Raw genomic sequence first — 17,088 nt, 5'->3', positions numbered from 1 at the left:
GGTAAACAAACAAAACCCCTCAAATTCTGACAAACTCCAAGCATTGATTCTGCAAGAATGGGCTGCCATCAGTCAGGATGAGGCCCAGAAGTTAATTGACAGCATGCCAGGGCAGATTGCAGAGGTCAACACTGCAAATATTGACTCTTTGCATCAACTTCATGTAATAGTCAATAAAAGCCTTTGACACTAATGAAATGCTTGTAATTATACTTCAGTATTCCATAGTAACATCTGACAAAAATATCTAAAGATACTGAGGCAGCAGACTTTGTGAAAATTTGAATTTGTGTCATTCTCAAAACTTTTGGCCACGACTGTACATAGACTTGAAATCATTGGCCACTATTAAAATGGAACACAGTCACTTTAATAATGTTGACATATCATGCATTACTCATCTCTATTGTATCTGTCTATGCCGCTCTGACATCGCTCATCCATATATTTATATATTCTTCATTCCTTTACTTAGATTTGTGTGTATTAGGTATTTGTTGTGAAATTGTTAGCTATTACTTGTTTGATACTGCTGCACTGTCAGGAACTAGAAGCACAAGTATTTTGCAACACGCAAATCGTGCTAAACACGTGTATGTGACAAAGAAAATTTGATTTAAGGTGAACCTCAAATAAAATGTTATTGGAAACATACACATGGTTAGCAGATGTTAATGTGAGTGTAGCAAAATGCTTGTGCTTCTAGTTCCGACCGTGCAGTAATATCTAACCTAACAATTTCACAACAACTACCTTATACACACACAAGTGTAAAGGAATGAATAAGAATGTGTACATATAAATATATGGATGAGCGATGGCCGAACGGCATAGGCAAGATGCAGTAGATGGTATAGAGTACAGTATATACATATGAGATGAGTAATGTAGGGTACGTAAACATTATATAAAGTGGCATTGTTTAAGGTGGCTAGTGATACATTTATTACATCCAATTTTTTATTATTAAAGTAGCAAGAGATTTGAGTCAGTATGTTGGCAGCAGCCACTCAATGTTAGTGATGACTGTTTAACAGTCTGATGGCCTTGAGATAGAAGCTGTTTTTCAGTCTCTCGGTCCCTGCTTTGATGCACCTGTGCTGACCTCGCCTTTTGGATGTTAGTGGGGTGAACAGGCAGTGGCTCGGGTGGTTGTTGTCCTTGATGATCTTTTTGGCCTTCCTGTGACATCGGGTGGTGTAGGTGTCCTGGAGGCCAGGTAGTTTTCCCCCGGTGATGCGTTGTGCAGACCTCACTACCCTCTGGAGAGCCTTACGGTTGTGGGTGGAGCAGTTGTCGTACCAGGCGGTGATACAGCCCGACAGGATGCTCTTGATTGTGTATCTGTAAAGGTTTGTGAGTGTTTTTGGGGACAAGCCAAATTTCTTCAGCCTCCTGAGGTAGAAGAGGCGCTGTTGCGCCTTCTTCACAACGCTGTCTGTGTGGGTGGACCAATTCAGTTTGTCCGTGATGTGTTACTGTTCCGCTACTGTCCCGTCGATGTGGATAGGGGGGGGGGGGGGGGGGGGGGGGGGGGGTGCTCCCTCTGCTGTTTCCTGAAGTCCACGATCATCTCCTTTGTTTTGTTGAGTGTGAGGTTATTTTCCTGACACCACTCTCCGAGGGCCCTCACCTCCTCCCTGTAGGCCGTCTCGTCTTTGTTGGTAATCAAGCCTACCACTGTAGTGTCGTCTGCAAACTTGATTGAGTTGAAGGCGTGCATGGCCACGCAGTCATGGGTGAACAGGGAGTACAGGAGGGGGCTGAGCACGCACCCTTGTGGGGCCCCAGTGTTGAGGATCAGCGAAGTGGAGCTGTTGTTTCCTACCTTCACCACTTGGGGGCGGACCCAATTGTACAGGGCGGGGTTGAGACCCACGGCCTCCAGCTTAATGAGCTTGGAGGGTACTATGGTGTTGAATGCTGTGTTATAGTCAATGAAAAGCATTCTCACATAGGTATTGCTCTTGTCCAGAAGGGATAGGGCAATGTGCAGGCGATTGCATCGTCTCTGGACCTATTGGGGCAGTAAGCAAAGTGGGTCTAGGGTGATAGGTAAGGTGGAGGTCATATGATTCTTGACTAGTCTCTCAAAGCACTTCATGATGACAGAAGTGAGTGCTACGGGGTGATAGTCATTTAGTTCAGTTACTTTTGCATTCTTGGGAACAGGGACAACAGTGGCCATCTTGAAGCATGTGGGGACAACAGACTGGGATAAGGAGATTGAAAATGTCTGTAAACACACCAGCCAGCTGGTCTGGGCATGTTCTGAGGACGCGGCTAGAGATTCCATCTGGGCCGGCAGCCTTGTGAGGGTTAACACGTTTAAATGTCTTACGTCGGCCACGGAGAAGGAGAGCCCACAGTTCTTGGTAGCTGGCCACAGTTAAAAGAAAAATCTGCCGTTTCCAGCTACAACAGTCATTTACAAGATTAACAATGTCTACACTGTATTTCTCATCAATTTGATGGACAAAACATTTGCCTTTCTTTCCAAAACAAGGACATTTCTAAGTGACCCCAAACTTTTGAAAGGTATTGTGAATATACATACATAAATTAATTGGCAAGGGCACTAGAACAGTTTACAATTAATGAATTATTAACTCACTGAGGTCAGCCCCGTACTTCACTCCAGGCTTGGGCACCCACCCCCTGCTGCGGAAGTAATGGTAGGCCATGTATGACGTCTCAAAGTGGGGCTGAACCGACCGGAACATCTCCCACAGCTGGAGCACCGACAATGGCTCCTGAAGAGTAAGTCAGAATAAGCAAGACTCGCACTAAACAAACATGCACCATAACAGCAAAGGCTTTAGTTAATAAGACATATATGTTTATAAGACTGTAGCTTCTTACCTCATTGTAGTAAACTGAAAGGCATCCTAATGCATAGACCAAGAAGAAAGCCTGAAAGAAGAAAATAATGTTCAAAAGATCAGAAAAATACAGGGCAGTCTTAGAGGGAGGAGCCTACTCCTAATGTCTAAAATGGCATCTATCCCATAGATCAGTGGTCACTAACCAGTCAATCGTGATCAACTATCTCCAAGCCTTTCCTAGTAGATCGCCAAACATTTCTGTAAAAAGCCCAATGATAAAGCCTTGCATTCCTATTTTGTTTAGCTCTGTCTGGTAGCGGTAGGTGCACTTGATTCAGCTGGCCTGCGAACAGGGTAGTCAGTGTTCCAATTTTGAACCATTTCGTGTGTCTGAAGGTACAAACTCTGCCTACCGGGCCTGGAGAGCAAATCAAGTGCACTTATAGGCCTACCGCTAGCCTATCAAATAGCTCAGATCACCTGCAGCTTCCACGATCCCACAGCAAAGTTGATAGTCAACTACAGCTCGTGATGTAACCTACAATGCATTGGAAAGTATTCAGACCCCTTCCTTTTCTCCACATTTTGTTACGTTGCAGCCTTATCCTAAAATTGATTAAATATATATTTTTTCCCGTCATCAATCTACACACAATACCCCATAATGACAAAACAAAAACAAGTTTTTAGAAATGTTTGCAAATGTATTAACAAAAAACATAAATATTTGGACCCTTTACTATGAGCCTCGAAATTCCGCTCAGGTGCATCCTGTTTCCATGGACCATCCTTGAGATTTTTCTACAACTTGATTGGAGTCCCCCTGTGGTAAATTCAACTTATTGGACATGATTTGGAAAGGCACACACACACACCTGTCTATATAAAGGTCCCACAGTTGACCGTGCATGTCAGAGAAAATCCAAGCCATGAGGTCAAAGGAATTGTCCGTACAGCTCCGAGATAGAATTGTGTCGAGACTCAAAATACAAAATTAAATTGCAAGACTAGTCACCTCCTTTAATTACCTGGCTCCACCTGCGTCTTGTTTAAGAAACCCAATATCTTGTCTATTTACGACAATGTACGCCAATTATGTATTTTCACCTACAGTACCAGTCAAAAGATTGGACACCTACTCATTCAAGGGTTTTCCTTTATTTTGACTATTTTCTACATTGTTGAATAATAGTGAATACATGAAATAACACATATGGAATCATGTAGAAACCAAATGTGTTAAATCTAAAATTAATTTGAGATTCTTCAAAGTAGCCTTGATAACAGCTTTGCCCATTCTTGGCATTCTCTCCACCAGCTTCATGAGGTAGTCACCTGGAATGCATTTAAATTAACAGGTGTACCTTGTTAAAAGTTCATCCGTGATGGCCTCCCGAGTGGTGCAGTGGTCTAAGGCACTGCATGGCAGTGCTAGCTGTGCCACTACAGATTCTGAGTTCGAGTCCAGGCTCTGTCGCAGCCGGCCGCGTCCGGGAGACACATGGGGGAGTGCACAATTGGCCCAGCGTCGTCCGTGTTAGGGGAGAGTTTGGCCAGCAGGGATATCCTTGTCCCACAACGCACTAGAAAGACCAATTCAGAATTAGTGTAAGGCGTCAGGAGAGAGATTAGGGAGGGCAGGTAGGGTACAGGCCGGTGCTGATGGTGGACGATAACACCCAGCAACAGTCAACAAAGCTATTTGAAAGTTTAATGCTTTGGGGACAGACTCCGTGGAGACAATCGAGCACTGTAGGTGATCCTTGGTAAAGATTGCCACTCACCCACCTTTGGAAGATCTGCCTTGCCGAAAAAGGTTAGAACCAGAAAGGTTAATATCAGTATTCACAACACTCTTCCTTAACTAAGTCTCAGTAATGACCAACATATCTGTGAACCCACACTTTCAATTGTTCCAATTTAGGTAATAAGCTTCTAGTGTAAAACCCAATTGATTGGACATGATTTGGAAAGGCACACCTGTCTATATAAGTTCCCACAGTTGACCGAGCATATCAGAGCAAAAACCAAGCCATAAGGTCAAAGGAATTGTCCGTAGAGCTCCAAGATGGATTTGCGTTGAGGCACAGATCTGGGTAAGGGTACCAAAAAATGTCTGCAGCATTGAAGGTCCCCAAGAACACAGTAGCCTCCATCATTCTTAAATGGAAGAAGTTTTGAACCACCAAGACTCTTCCTAGAGCTGGCTGCCCAGCCAAACTGAGCAACCGGGGGAGAAGGGCCTTGGTCAGGGGGGTGACCAAGAACCTGATGGTCACTCTGACAGAGCTCCAGAGTTCCTCTGTGGAGATGGGAGAATCTTCCAGAAGGACAATCATCTCTGCAGCACTCCACCAATCAGGCCTTTATGGTAAAGTGGCTAAACGGAAGCCACTCCTCAGTAAAAAGGCACATGACAGCCCGCTTGGAGTTTCCCAAAAGTCACCTAAAGGACTCTCAGACCACGAGAAACAAGATTCTCTGGTCTGATGAAACCAAGATTCAACTCTTTGGCCTGAATGCCAAGCGTCACATATGAAAGAAACCTGGCAACTTCCTTATGGCGAAGCATGGTGGTGGCAGCATCATGCTGTGGGGATGTTTTTCAGTGGCAGGGACAGAGACTAGACAGGATCGAGGGAAAGATGAACAGAGCAAAGTACAGAGAGATCCTTGATGAAAACCTGCTCCAGAGTGCTCAGGACCTCAGACTGGGAAGAAGGTTCACCAGGTTCCAACAGGACAACGACTCTAAGCACACAAGCAAAACAACGCAGGAGTGGCTTCGGGACAAGTCTCTGAACGTTCTTGAGTGGCCCAGCCAGACCCTGACTTGAACATCTCTGGAAAAACCTGAAAATAGCTGTGCAGCAACGCTCCCCATACACTCTTATAGAGCTTGAGAGGATCTGCAGAGAAGAATTGGAGAAACTCCCCAAATACAGGTGTCCAGCTTGTAGCGTCATACCCAAGAAGACTCGATGCTGTAATCGCTGCCAAAGGTGCATCAACAAAGTACTGAGTAAAGGGTAGAGGTCGACCGATTATGATTTTCAAACGCCGATACCGATTATTGGAGGACCAGAAAAAAGCCAATACCGATTAATCGGACGATACTTTAAATGTATTTATTTGTAATAATGACAATTACAACAATACTGAATGAACACTTATTTTAACTTAATATAATACATCACTAAAATCAATTTAGCCTCAAATAAATAATGAAACATGTTCAATTTGGTTTAAATAATGCAAAAACAAAGTGTTGGAGAAGAAAGTAAAAGTGCAATATGTGCCATGTAAGAAAGCTAACGTTTAAGTTCCTTGCTCAGAACATGAGAACATATGAAAGCTGGTGGTTCCTTTTAACATGAGTCTTCAATATTCCCAGGTAAGAAGTTTTAGGTTGTAGTTATTATAGAAATTATAGGACTATTTCTCTCTATATGATTTGTATTTCATATACCTTTCACTATTAGATGTTCTTATAGGCACTTTAGTATTGCCAGTGTAACAGTAAAGCTTCCGTCCCCCTAATCGCCACTACCTGGGCTCGAACCAGGAACACAACGACAACAGCCACCCTCGAAGCAGCGTTACCCATCGCTCCACAAAATCCGCGGGAAGGGGAACAACTACTCCAAGTCTCAGAGCGAGTGACGTTTGAAACGCGCACCTCGCGAACTAGCTAGCCATTTCACATCGGTTACACCAGCCTAATCTTGGGAGTTGATAGGCTTGAAGTCATAAACGGCGCAATGCTTGAAGCACAGCGAAGAGCTGCTGTCAAATGCACGAAAGTGCTGTTTGAATGAATCCTTACGAGCATGCTGGTGCCTACCACCGCTCAGTCAGACTGCTCTATCAAATCATAGACTTAGTTATAACATAATAACCCCCTGAAATACGAGCCTTAGGCCATTAATATGATCAAATCCGGAAACTATCATTTCAAAAACAAGAAGTTCATTCTTTCCGTGAAATACGGAATCGGGTGGCATCCATAAGTCTAAATATTCCTGTTACATTGCACAACCTTCAATGTTATGTCATAATTACGTAAAATTCTGGCAAATTAGGCGGCCTAAACTGTTGCATATACACTGACTCTGCGTGCAATTAGCGCAAGAGAAGTGACAATTTCACCTGGTTAATATTGCCTGCTAACCTGGATTTCCTTAGCTAAATATGCAGGTTAAAAAATATATACTTCTGTGTATTGATTTTGAGAAAGGCATTGATGTTTATGGTTAGGTACAATCGTGCAACGATTGTGCTTTTTTCGCAAATGCGCTTTTGTTAAATCATCTCCCGTTTGGCAAAGTTGGCTGTCTTAGTTAGGAAGAAATAGTCTTCACACAGTTCGCAACGAGTCATGGTAGCAGGCAATATTAACTAAATATGCAGGTTTAAAAATATATACTTGTGTATTGATTTTAAGAAAGGTATTGATGTTTATGGTTAGGTACACATTGGAGCAACGACAGTCCTTTTTCGCGAATACGCACCGCATCGATTATATGCAACGCAGGACACGCTAGATAAACTAGTAATATCATCAACCATGTGTAGTTAACTAGTGATTATGATTGATTAATTGATTGTTTTTTATAAGATAAGGTTAATGCTAGCTAGCAACTTACCTTACTGCATTCGCGTAACAGGCAGGCTCCTCGTGGAGTGCAATGTAAAGCAGGTGGTTAGAGCATTGGACTAGTTAACCGTAAGGTTGCAAGATTGAATCCCAGAGCTGACAAGGTAAAAATCTGTTGTTCTGCACCTGAACAAGGCAGTTAACCCACTGTTCCTAAGCCGTCATTGAAAATAAGAATGTTTTCTTAACTGACTTACTTGGTTAAATAAAAGGTTAAATAAAGGTGTAAAAAAAAGAAAGACAAAAAAAAGCCCAAATTGGTGTCCAAAAATACAGATTTCCGATTGTTATGACAACTTGAAATCGGCCCTAATTAATCGGCCATTCAGATTAATCGGTCGACCTCTTGTAAAGGGTCTAAATTATTCTTGTGTAAATGCGATACTTCTGTTAATTTTTTATAAATTTGCTAACATTTCTAATAATCTGTTTTTGCTTTGTCATTATGGTGTATTATGCGTAGATTGATGAGGGGAATAAACAATTGAAAACATTTTAGAACAAGGCTGTAACGTAACAAAATGTGGAAAAAGTCAAGGGGCCTGAATACTTTCCGACTGCACTGTATACCTGACTTGTTGAAATATAATTTTAAAATGGTTGGTGAAGAACAACATTGGCAGGGCAATTCAAGCACAGCCAAAATGCATTGATAATGTATTGGGCCTATAGCCTATGGCACAAACCTCATTGCTACAGTACTTTTTAATAGGTTACTGTTGCATAGGCTTACGATCTTTTAAAGACATTTAAAAAAGTTTGAGAAAAAGATCTCGGCCTGCATTTTGACTCAGAAAGTGATCTTGGCTCAGAAAAAGTTGCTTTACAACACCCTAGATAATGGCACTCTAGTGCACTAGGGGCACAGTATTGGTGGTGGTAGTGCAGGTGTCATCAGGACAGGAGGGTGGTGGGGACAGAGGACAGGGAGGGTGGTGGGGACAAGGGAGGGTGGTGGGGACAAAGGATGGTGGTGGAGACAAGGGAGGATTGTGAGGACAAGGGATGGTGGTGGGGACAAGGGATGGTGGTGGAGACAAGGGAGGGTTGTGAGGACAAGGGAGGGTTGTGAGGATGTGAGGACAAGGGAGGGTTGTGAGGACAAGGGAGGGTTGTGGAGACAGGGGACAGGGAGGGTTGTGGGGACGGGAGTGAGTTGAGTACCTCAGCCTCACTTCAGAATACTAACAGCTCTGTGAGGTCAAACAATCAACTCCAATACCTCTCTACCTCAGCAGACCTCACACTAGCAGATCTGCTCAGACCTGACACCAGCAGATCTGATCAGACCTCACCAGCAGACCTCACACCAGCAGACCTGACCAGCAGACCCGGCCAGACCTCACCCCGGCAGGCCCGGCCAGACCTCACCCCGGCAGGCCCGGCCAGACCTCACCCCGGCAGGCCCGGCCAGACCTCACCCCGGCAGGCCCGGCCAGACCTCACCCCGGCAGGCCCGGCCAGACCTCACCCCGGCAGGCCCGGCCAGACCTCACCCCGGCAGGCCCGGCCAGACCTCACCCCGGCAGGCCCGGCAAGACCTCACCCCGGCAGACTTCACACGAGCAGACCTGATCAAACCTCACACCAGCAGACCTCACACCAGCAGACCTGATCAGACCTCACACGAGCAGACCTGATCAAACCTCACACCAGCAGACCTCATACCAGCAAACCTGATCAAACCCCACACGATCAGACCCCACACCAGCAGACCTGATCAGACCTCACACCAGCAGACCTGATCAGACCTCACACCAGCAGACCTGATCAGACCTCACACCAGCAGACCTGATCAGACCTCACACCAGCAGACCTGATCAGACCTCACACCAGCAGACCTGATCAGACCTCACACCAGCAGACCTGATCAGACCTCACACCAGCAGACCTGATCAGACCTCACACCAGCAGACCTGATCAGACCTCACACCAGCAGACCTGATCAGACCTCACACCAGCAGCTCATCAAAAAAAAGAAAAACATGTATTGTGCTGGAGTTGAGCTTTTCATTATTCCAGAGTCGTGAGGACTGAGTGTCCAAGCAGTCACACAAACACGTTTCATTAACACAATTCCTCATCATCATCATCATCATCATCATCAGATCCAGCTGTGACAATACAATCCTCATTAACATGTTATTGATTGCCTCTATCAAAGCCAAACTATGGTTCAGAACAGATTAGAATACAGAGAAGAGCAGAGTGGATGGTGTCTTACCTCCTCCAGAGTCAGTTGAAGGTACTCTAGCAGTCTGAAGGGGTTGACTCTACACACTCTCCTCGCTGTCATCCCTGGCCCTGCTCTGCCCTGCTGGAACACACAGAACATCAGTTAGAAAAATGATCCCAGGGTGGTCTATGTAAGATCCCAGGGCCTCCGACACGTAGCAGTGTTGAGGCTTCACTACTGCCTGGCGTTTGATCCCAGGCTGTGTCACAGCCCGCCAGGACCGGGAGTCCCATTGGACGGCCCACAATTGGCCCAGCATCGCACCAGGTTAGGGGAGGGTTTGGCCAGGGGGGGGGGGGGGGGGGGGGGCTTTCCTTGTGCCATCGCACTCCAGCGACTCCTTGTTGCGGGCCGGGTGCTTACTAGCTGACCTCAGTCATCAGTTGAACAGTGTTTCCTCCGACACGTTGGTGCGGCTGGCTTCTGGGTTAAGTGAGCGGGTGTTAAGAAGCAGTGCGGCCTGGCGGGTAACGTTTCGGAGGACGCATGACTTGACCTTCGCCTCTCCGGAGCCCGTTGGGGAGTTGCAGCGATGAGACAGAATTGTAACTACCAATTAGATATCACGAAATTGGGGAGAAAAAGGGGGTAAAAAAAAACATGAAACGACGAATAATAATTAAATATATCTAAGATCCCAAAACACATCAGTAACATTATTATTATATTACATGTTAATAAGAACACTGTTAGCAAGGTCTGACACAGTAGGCCTACGCTACACAGAACACAAGGTTCTAGTTTATACAGACCATCACACTGAATAACGAGTCAGACCAGGGTTATTCCTGACCACAAGACCTGACCAGGACAAACTCCGGATTACGACTAGGGCTCAGAGGTTTTCCTGGTTGGGCCACCTGGTCAGGAACAACTTGTGAGAAAATGTGTTAAATGATTTGACCTGATAATTACACTGTACCTTGACAACACTATTCTTCTCTTCCATCACCAGTACATACTCATACCCACGGTCTGCCCCCTGTCGGCCTGCCTCTGTCTGTCTGTCTCTCTGCAGGGTGAGGGTCTCCAGCACGCTGTCCTCCAGGCGACAGCCACAGTCAACCAGCAAGTCATCATGCCTGGGGCACCGGACCGTAGACAGGGCCGCTGAGTCTATCTGCTGTGGCTCCTGGGGGTACAGCTCAGACAGTGGGTCGAACCCTCTGTCTACTTGACTCCTAGGCCTCTTAGCCTGGGGACACCGACTGTCCTGCTCCCCCTGATCCTCTGGGCTCCAGGAGGCTGATGCCTGGCCCTGCTGTCCCACTGTCCCTGCCTGCTCTGAGGCCACGTCTTGGGGGATACCTGCCCTTGCCCCTGTTTCCTCACCCCTGTGAGGGCTGGCTGGGCAGTCATCATCTCCATTTTCCTCTCTGAGCCCTGGCTCCATTGGCTGACAAAGTCTCTGCAGTATCTGATTGACAACCTCCTCTTCCAATCCTTGAGCTAGGAGTACGTCCCGTGCCCAGCTCAAATGCTTCTGGTACCTGGGAGACGGGAGACAGGTAGACTCATGCGGTGTAACTCGTAGACAGAAATACACTACATGATCAAAAGTAAACATCTCATTACAAAATCATGGGCATTAATATGGAGATGATTCCCCTTTACTGCTGTAACAGCCTCCACTCTTATGGGAAGGCTTTCCACTAGATGTTGGAACATTGTTGCAGGGACTGCAGCTTCCATTCAGCCCCAAGAGCATTAGTGAGGTCGGGCACTGATGTTGAGGCGATTAGGCCTGGCTCGCAGTCGGCGTTCCTATTCATCCCCAAGCTGTTCGATGGGGTTTAGGTCAGGGCTCTGTGCAGGCCAGTCCTCTGTGCAGGCCAGTCAAGTTCTTCCACACAGATCTTGACAAACCATTTCTGTATGGACCTCGCTTTGTGCACGGGAGCATTGTCATGCTGAAACAGGAAAGGGCTTCCCTAAAAATGGAAGCACAGGATCGTCTAGCATGTATGCTGTAGAGTTAAGATTTCCCTTCACTGGAACTAAGGGGCCTATCCCTAACCATGAAAAACAGCCCCAGACCATTATTCCTCCTCCACCAAACTTTACAGTTGGCACTATGCATTCGGGCAGGTAGTGTTCTCCTGGCATCCGCCAAACCCAGATTCATCCATTGGACTGCCAGATGGTGAAGCGTGATTCATCACTCCAGAGAACGTGTTTCCACTGCTCCAGAGTTCAATGGTGGCGAGCTTTACGCCACTCCAGCCGACGCTGGTCTTAGGTTTGTGTGATGCTGCTCGGCCATGGGAACCAATTTCATGAAGCTCCCAACACACAGTTCTTGCTTCCAGAAGCAGTTTAGAACTCAGTAGTGAGTGTTGCAACCGAGGACAGGCAATTTTTACGCACTTTAGCACTCCGAGGTCATGTTCTGTGCGCTTGTGTGGCCTACTACTTCTCGGCTGAGCCGTTGTTACTCCTAGACGTTTCCACTTCACAATAACAGCACTTACAGTTGAAAGGGGCAGTTCTAGCAGGGCAGAAATTTGACAAACTGACTTGTTGGAAAGGTGGCATCCTATGACTATGCCATGTTGAAAGTCACTGAGCTCTTCAGTACGGACCACTGTCATCAACGGATGTGGCTGAAATAGCAGAGTCTACAAATTCAAAGGGGTGTCCACATACTTTTGTATATACAGTTGAAGTAGGAAGTTTACATACACATAGGTTGGAGTCAATAAAACTCATTTTTCAACCACTCTACAAATTTCTTGTTAACAATCTATAGTTTTGGCCATTCGGATAGGACATCTACTTTGTGCATGACAAGTAATCGGTCCAACAATTGTTTACAGACATTATTTCACTTACAATTCACTGTATCACAATTCCAGTGGGTCAGAAGTTTACATACACTAAGTTTACTGTGCCTTTAAACAGCTTGGATAATTCTAGAAAATTATGTCATGGCTTTAGAAGCTTCCGATAGACTCATTGACATCATTTGAGTCAATTGGAGGTGTACCTGTGGATGTATTTCAAGGCCTACCTTTAAACTCAGTGCCTCTTTGCTTGATATCATGGGAAAATCAAAGGAAATCAGCCAAGAACTCAGAAAAATAATTGTAGACCTCCACAAGTCTGGTTCATCCTTGGGAGTAATTTCCAAACGCCTGAAGGTACCACGTTCATCTGTACAAACAATAGTACGCAAGTATAAACACCATGGGACCATGCAGCCATCATACCGCTCAGGAAGGAGTCGCGTTCTGTCTCCTAGAGATGAACGTACTTTGTTGCAAAAAGTGCAAATCAATTCCAGAACAACAGCAAAGGATCTTGTGAAGATGCTGGAGGAAACAGGTACAAAAGTATCTATATCCACAGTAAAACAAGTCCTATATCGACATAACCTGAAAGGCCACTCAGCAAGGAAGAAGCCACTGATGCAAAATCGCCATGAAAAAGCCAGACTATGGTTTGCAACTGCACATGGGCACAAAGATCATACTTTTTGGAGAAATGCCCTCTGGTCTGATGAAACAAAAATAGAACTGTTTGGCCATAATGACCATCGTTATGTTTGGAGGAAAAAGGGGGAGGCTTGCAAGCCAAAGAACACCATCCTAACCGTGAAGAACGGGGTGGCGGCATCATGTTGTGGGGGTGCTTTGCTGCAGGAGGGACTGGTGGGTGCACTTCACAAAATAGATAAAAAATCCAAAAGTGGATATTTTGAAGCAACATCTCAAGACATCAGTCAGGAAGTTAAAGCTTGGTCGCAAATGGGTCTTCCAAATGGACAATGACCTCAAGCATACTTCCAAACTTGTGGCAAAATGGCTTAAGGACAACAACGTCAAGGTATTGGAGTGGCCATCACAAAGCCCTAACCTCAATCCCATAGATCATTTTTAGGCAGAACTGAAAGTGTGTGCGAGCAAAGAGGCCTACAAACCTGACTCAGCTACACCAGCGGTCAGGAGGAATGGGCCAAAATTCACCCAACTTATTGTGGGAAGCTTGCGGAAGGCTACCTGAAATGTTTGACCCAAGTTAAACCATTTCAAGACAATGCTACCAAATACTAATTGAGTGTATGTAAACTTCTGACCCACTAGGAATGTGATGAAAGTTATAAAAGCTGAAATAAATCACTCTACTATTATTCTGACATTTCACATTCTTAAAATTTTTACGAGGATTAAATGTCAGGAATTGTGAAAAACTGAGTTTAAATGTATTTGGCTAAGGTGTATGTAAACTTCCGACTTCAACTGTATAGTGTATCATAAGATGAATGCACTAAGTTGCTGTGTGTGAGTGTCTGCTAAATGACTAAAATGTAGAGCGAGGAGAGGAGTGAGATCTGCAAGGCCATGATGCTGGAACTAAAACACAGATCAGAGGTCAGACTGAGGGTTTACACTGATAGTTTAGTTTGTTAAATAACATGCTACTGTTTCCTACCATGCTTCCTCTGGTCAACTCTTTCAACTCAAAACATTTCACACGTATCAGAATGTGGACTCTCGTTCTATTCTGATCTATTCCATTGTACTGTATATTCATTCCACTGTACTCTTGTCATAAGATACACCTGTCAGCAACAGGTGTGGCTGAAATAGAAGAATCCACTCATTTGAAGGGGTATACACATACTGCTGTATATATAGTTTACCTTCAGAACATTCAGATGAGAGCTACTACTGTTTGTGTCGACTGCTGTAAACATCCAGTCCTGCCCTATCAACAGCTACTTACTTGAACAGGGAAATGACGGGTAGAACTCTCTCACCAAACTCTACAGAGACAGAGAGAGGACACGTTAAGATGGGCCAGTTCTACAACACTGTTGACCAATCTAATAATAGACATGCCTGGAGAGAATGAACAGTTGAATACTCACTTTCCCATTGGTGTGAGATACTGTGGTCTGGTCTGCTTCTTGATAAGATGCCTTTACCAAAGTAACCCTTGATAAAAACATGACAAGGTCTAAATGAGCAGCTCCATAATCTTGGAACAGAACAGAACTCTTTTACTATGGCTAGTTACAGAAGTAGTGAGAGACTAGTAACGTTAGCTAGTTTCATCATACTAAAGTTAGTAGGCTCCTCTCAACAGTGAATGTTTATTGAATATTTAGCTAAACAACTGTGTTTATCAACAGAGCCTGCTGGCTGCTACACACCTTGCCGTAGAGAGCTTGTATGTGTTCAGGGTCCCTGACAACGACATGCTGGTTGACCATATCTGCTCTGTAGATTAGGGTCTGCTGCAGCCTCGCACCCACCGCAGCAAGAGGGACAGGAAACGGGGCGTCGTACGCCTCAAACACTCTGGGCCGCCGTTTGGGTGCCTGGAACACCGCATCCGTCATGGCGTTTTAAGTATGGACGTATCTGACAACACATATGTTATTTGCTTCTCCTCTTGTATGGATGCGTTACATTAACAGAACAAGCGGCAATGTGAACACACGCTGTTCAATGAGTGTTTCACGAATCCCTTCCGTCGGAACGCGCTGGTACATTACACTTAGTTCCTCGCCACACTGAGTGTAATAAAGATTTCCAACCAGTAAGGGGGGATGTTTGTCATGTTAATGCCTGTTAGGGTCAGGAAGCTGTGTACTATCTATTCTACTACCTTGATCACTCAATTAGTAGGCTTACAATTGCTTAAGGTCAACATCTTCAGACTATGATGTGTGTACTAATGTTTCAGAGTTTATCAGCATCAGATCTGCCTTATTCTCACTTTGAAACATATTTTTTGTCTAATAGGCTAAAACAAACATTATGTCAACATCAGACTCCAGAGTAAACTGTTCTTGATTTGTAGTCCATGACATTTCAGATTTACATATGATCATTTTTCACAAAGTAGTTTGTATGTAGTGAACTACTTTTAAAAAAAAGTAACTTTAGTTAACTAAACTATACTTAAGGGTAGCTTTAGTGTAGATTAACTTCTTCTAGTGTGAAGTATTTGGTATCTTGGTAATCTATATTTTTAGAGTAGTTTCCCCAACATGGATTAATGTTGATGTTTAGAGTAGCTTCCCCAACACGGATTAATGTTGATGTTTAGAGTAGCTTCCCCAACACTGATTAATGTTGATGTTTAGAGTAGCTTCCCCAACACGGATTAATGTTGATGTTTAGAGTAGCTTCCCCAACACTGATTAATGTTGATGTTTAGAGTAGCTTCCCCAACACTGATTAATGTTGATGTTTAAAGTAGCGTAGGTTAGTATGATGATTAGTAAATACTCCAGTGGTCCAGTCATCATCCTGAAGGAAACTTCCACACATGGAAACATTTCAGCCATGGACGGAGCAAAGGTTGGCACTGACCCTGAATCCCTTCTTTCAAAACCAGCATCAGCACCAGTGACCTGACCTGATCCTAACCCTAACTTGACCCTAACCAGCACCAGTGACCTAACCCTAACCTGACCCTAACCTACCCATCAGCATTTGAAACATCATAATATTACTGAAGACTGCATCATGGTCACATGCCAGTGGAGTCAACAGAAAGGAAGGCATGCCCTCATTGCTCAGGCTACAGAGCAAAGATTACTGGGACAAAAGTCAAGATTCTCCTCTCCCCTGTCTCCTCATATTGTGTGTCATGTTTAATGTTTAGTCACAATACAGTTTATTTACTGGCAATAGTTGTATTAGGGTTGGTTGTAACTACTAATCCGACTGGGTTGGAATATGTGAATATATATTGTATATTAGTTTGTATGTATTTATGTGAATACGTCTATTGTTGAAACCAAGCCCAAACACCCGGGCCATTTTCCCAGACACAAATTAAGACTAGTCCTGGATTAAAACACATTCTCCATTGATATTCTCTTTGAACACATGTTTTAGTCCAGGACTAGGCTTAATCTGTGTCTGGGAAATCAGCCCAAGTTTTATACGTCCTGCATACAAAGTGTTATTCTGAGCCAATGGGCTGTGGGGAGGATCCACACTGGAGTCAGAATGAAGGACAAGATTCTCTGGTGTTTTGGAACAATTATGTGGATTCACACTGGAGTTAGAATGAAGAACAAGGTGTTTTGGAACGTTGATGTTCTGACATCAAGGCCACAGCTCAGACACAGTTAAGCACTGCACAATTCATGTGACTGATATTCAACATTAATTTCAAGTGGGAAAAAGCTCTTGATTTGTTCATTTCTCCAGTCAGTGGAAATTAATGACAACAACAGTCTAAATTCCTAAAACAATTGAACATTTATTCAATACAACATATTCAGTGTTCACCCTGAATGCAGTCTCTGCAAACGTGGTAACATTGCCTTTAAATTTCAATCACGCTACGGCGCGGATCTTCCTTGCTACGGATTGAATATACCCCTATTTAGATCCACTGCTGAGAGT

The 17,088-nt window shown here is 44.5% G+C and overlaps 1 protein-coding gene across 6 annotated transcripts in view; it reads right to left on the bottom strand.

Annotated features, from left to right (window-relative positions):
* tsen2 (TSEN2 tRNA splicing endonuclease subunit) overlaps positions 1–15,218 on the bottom strand; it is a 44,888-nt gene extending 29,670 nt beyond the window's left edge. The window contains exons 1-7 of one of the 6 annotated variants that reach the window (XM_036984369.1): positions 14,874–15,216; positions 14,589–14,655; positions 14,444–14,483; positions 10,641–11,208; positions 9,707–9,799; positions 2,863–2,913; positions 2,615–2,753 (exon numbers count right to left, since the gene is read on the bottom strand). In XM_036984369.1, coding sequence (XP_036840264.1) covers positions 2,615–2,753; positions 2,863–2,913; positions 9,707–9,799; positions 10,641–11,208; positions 14,444–14,483; positions 14,589–14,655; positions 14,874–15,062 — 1,147 coding nt within the window. In that variant the 5' untranslated portion in view covers positions 15,063–15,216. Of the gene's footprint in view, positions 1–2,614; positions 2,754–2,862; positions 2,914–4,198; positions 4,409–9,706; positions 9,800–10,640; positions 11,209–14,443; positions 14,484–14,588; positions 14,656–14,873 lie in introns of those variants that run through there. The other 5 variants (XM_036984370.1, XM_036984371.1, XM_036984372.1 and 2 more) reach the window with 5 other exon arrangements.
* Positions 15,219–17,088: the final 1,870 nt, after the last annotated feature.

The sequence above is a fragment of the Oncorhynchus mykiss genome, chromosome 7, assembly GCF_013265735.2.
Source record: "Oncorhynchus mykiss isolate Arlee chromosome 7, USDA_OmykA_1.1, whole genome shotgun sequence".
In the NCBI taxonomy this organism is placed as follows: Eukaryota; Metazoa; Chordata; class Actinopteri; order Salmoniformes; family Salmonidae; genus Oncorhynchus; species Oncorhynchus mykiss.
The sequence above is the reverse complement of the archived record's forward strand: the minus strand, read 5'-3'. Positions and strand labels throughout refer to the sequence as shown.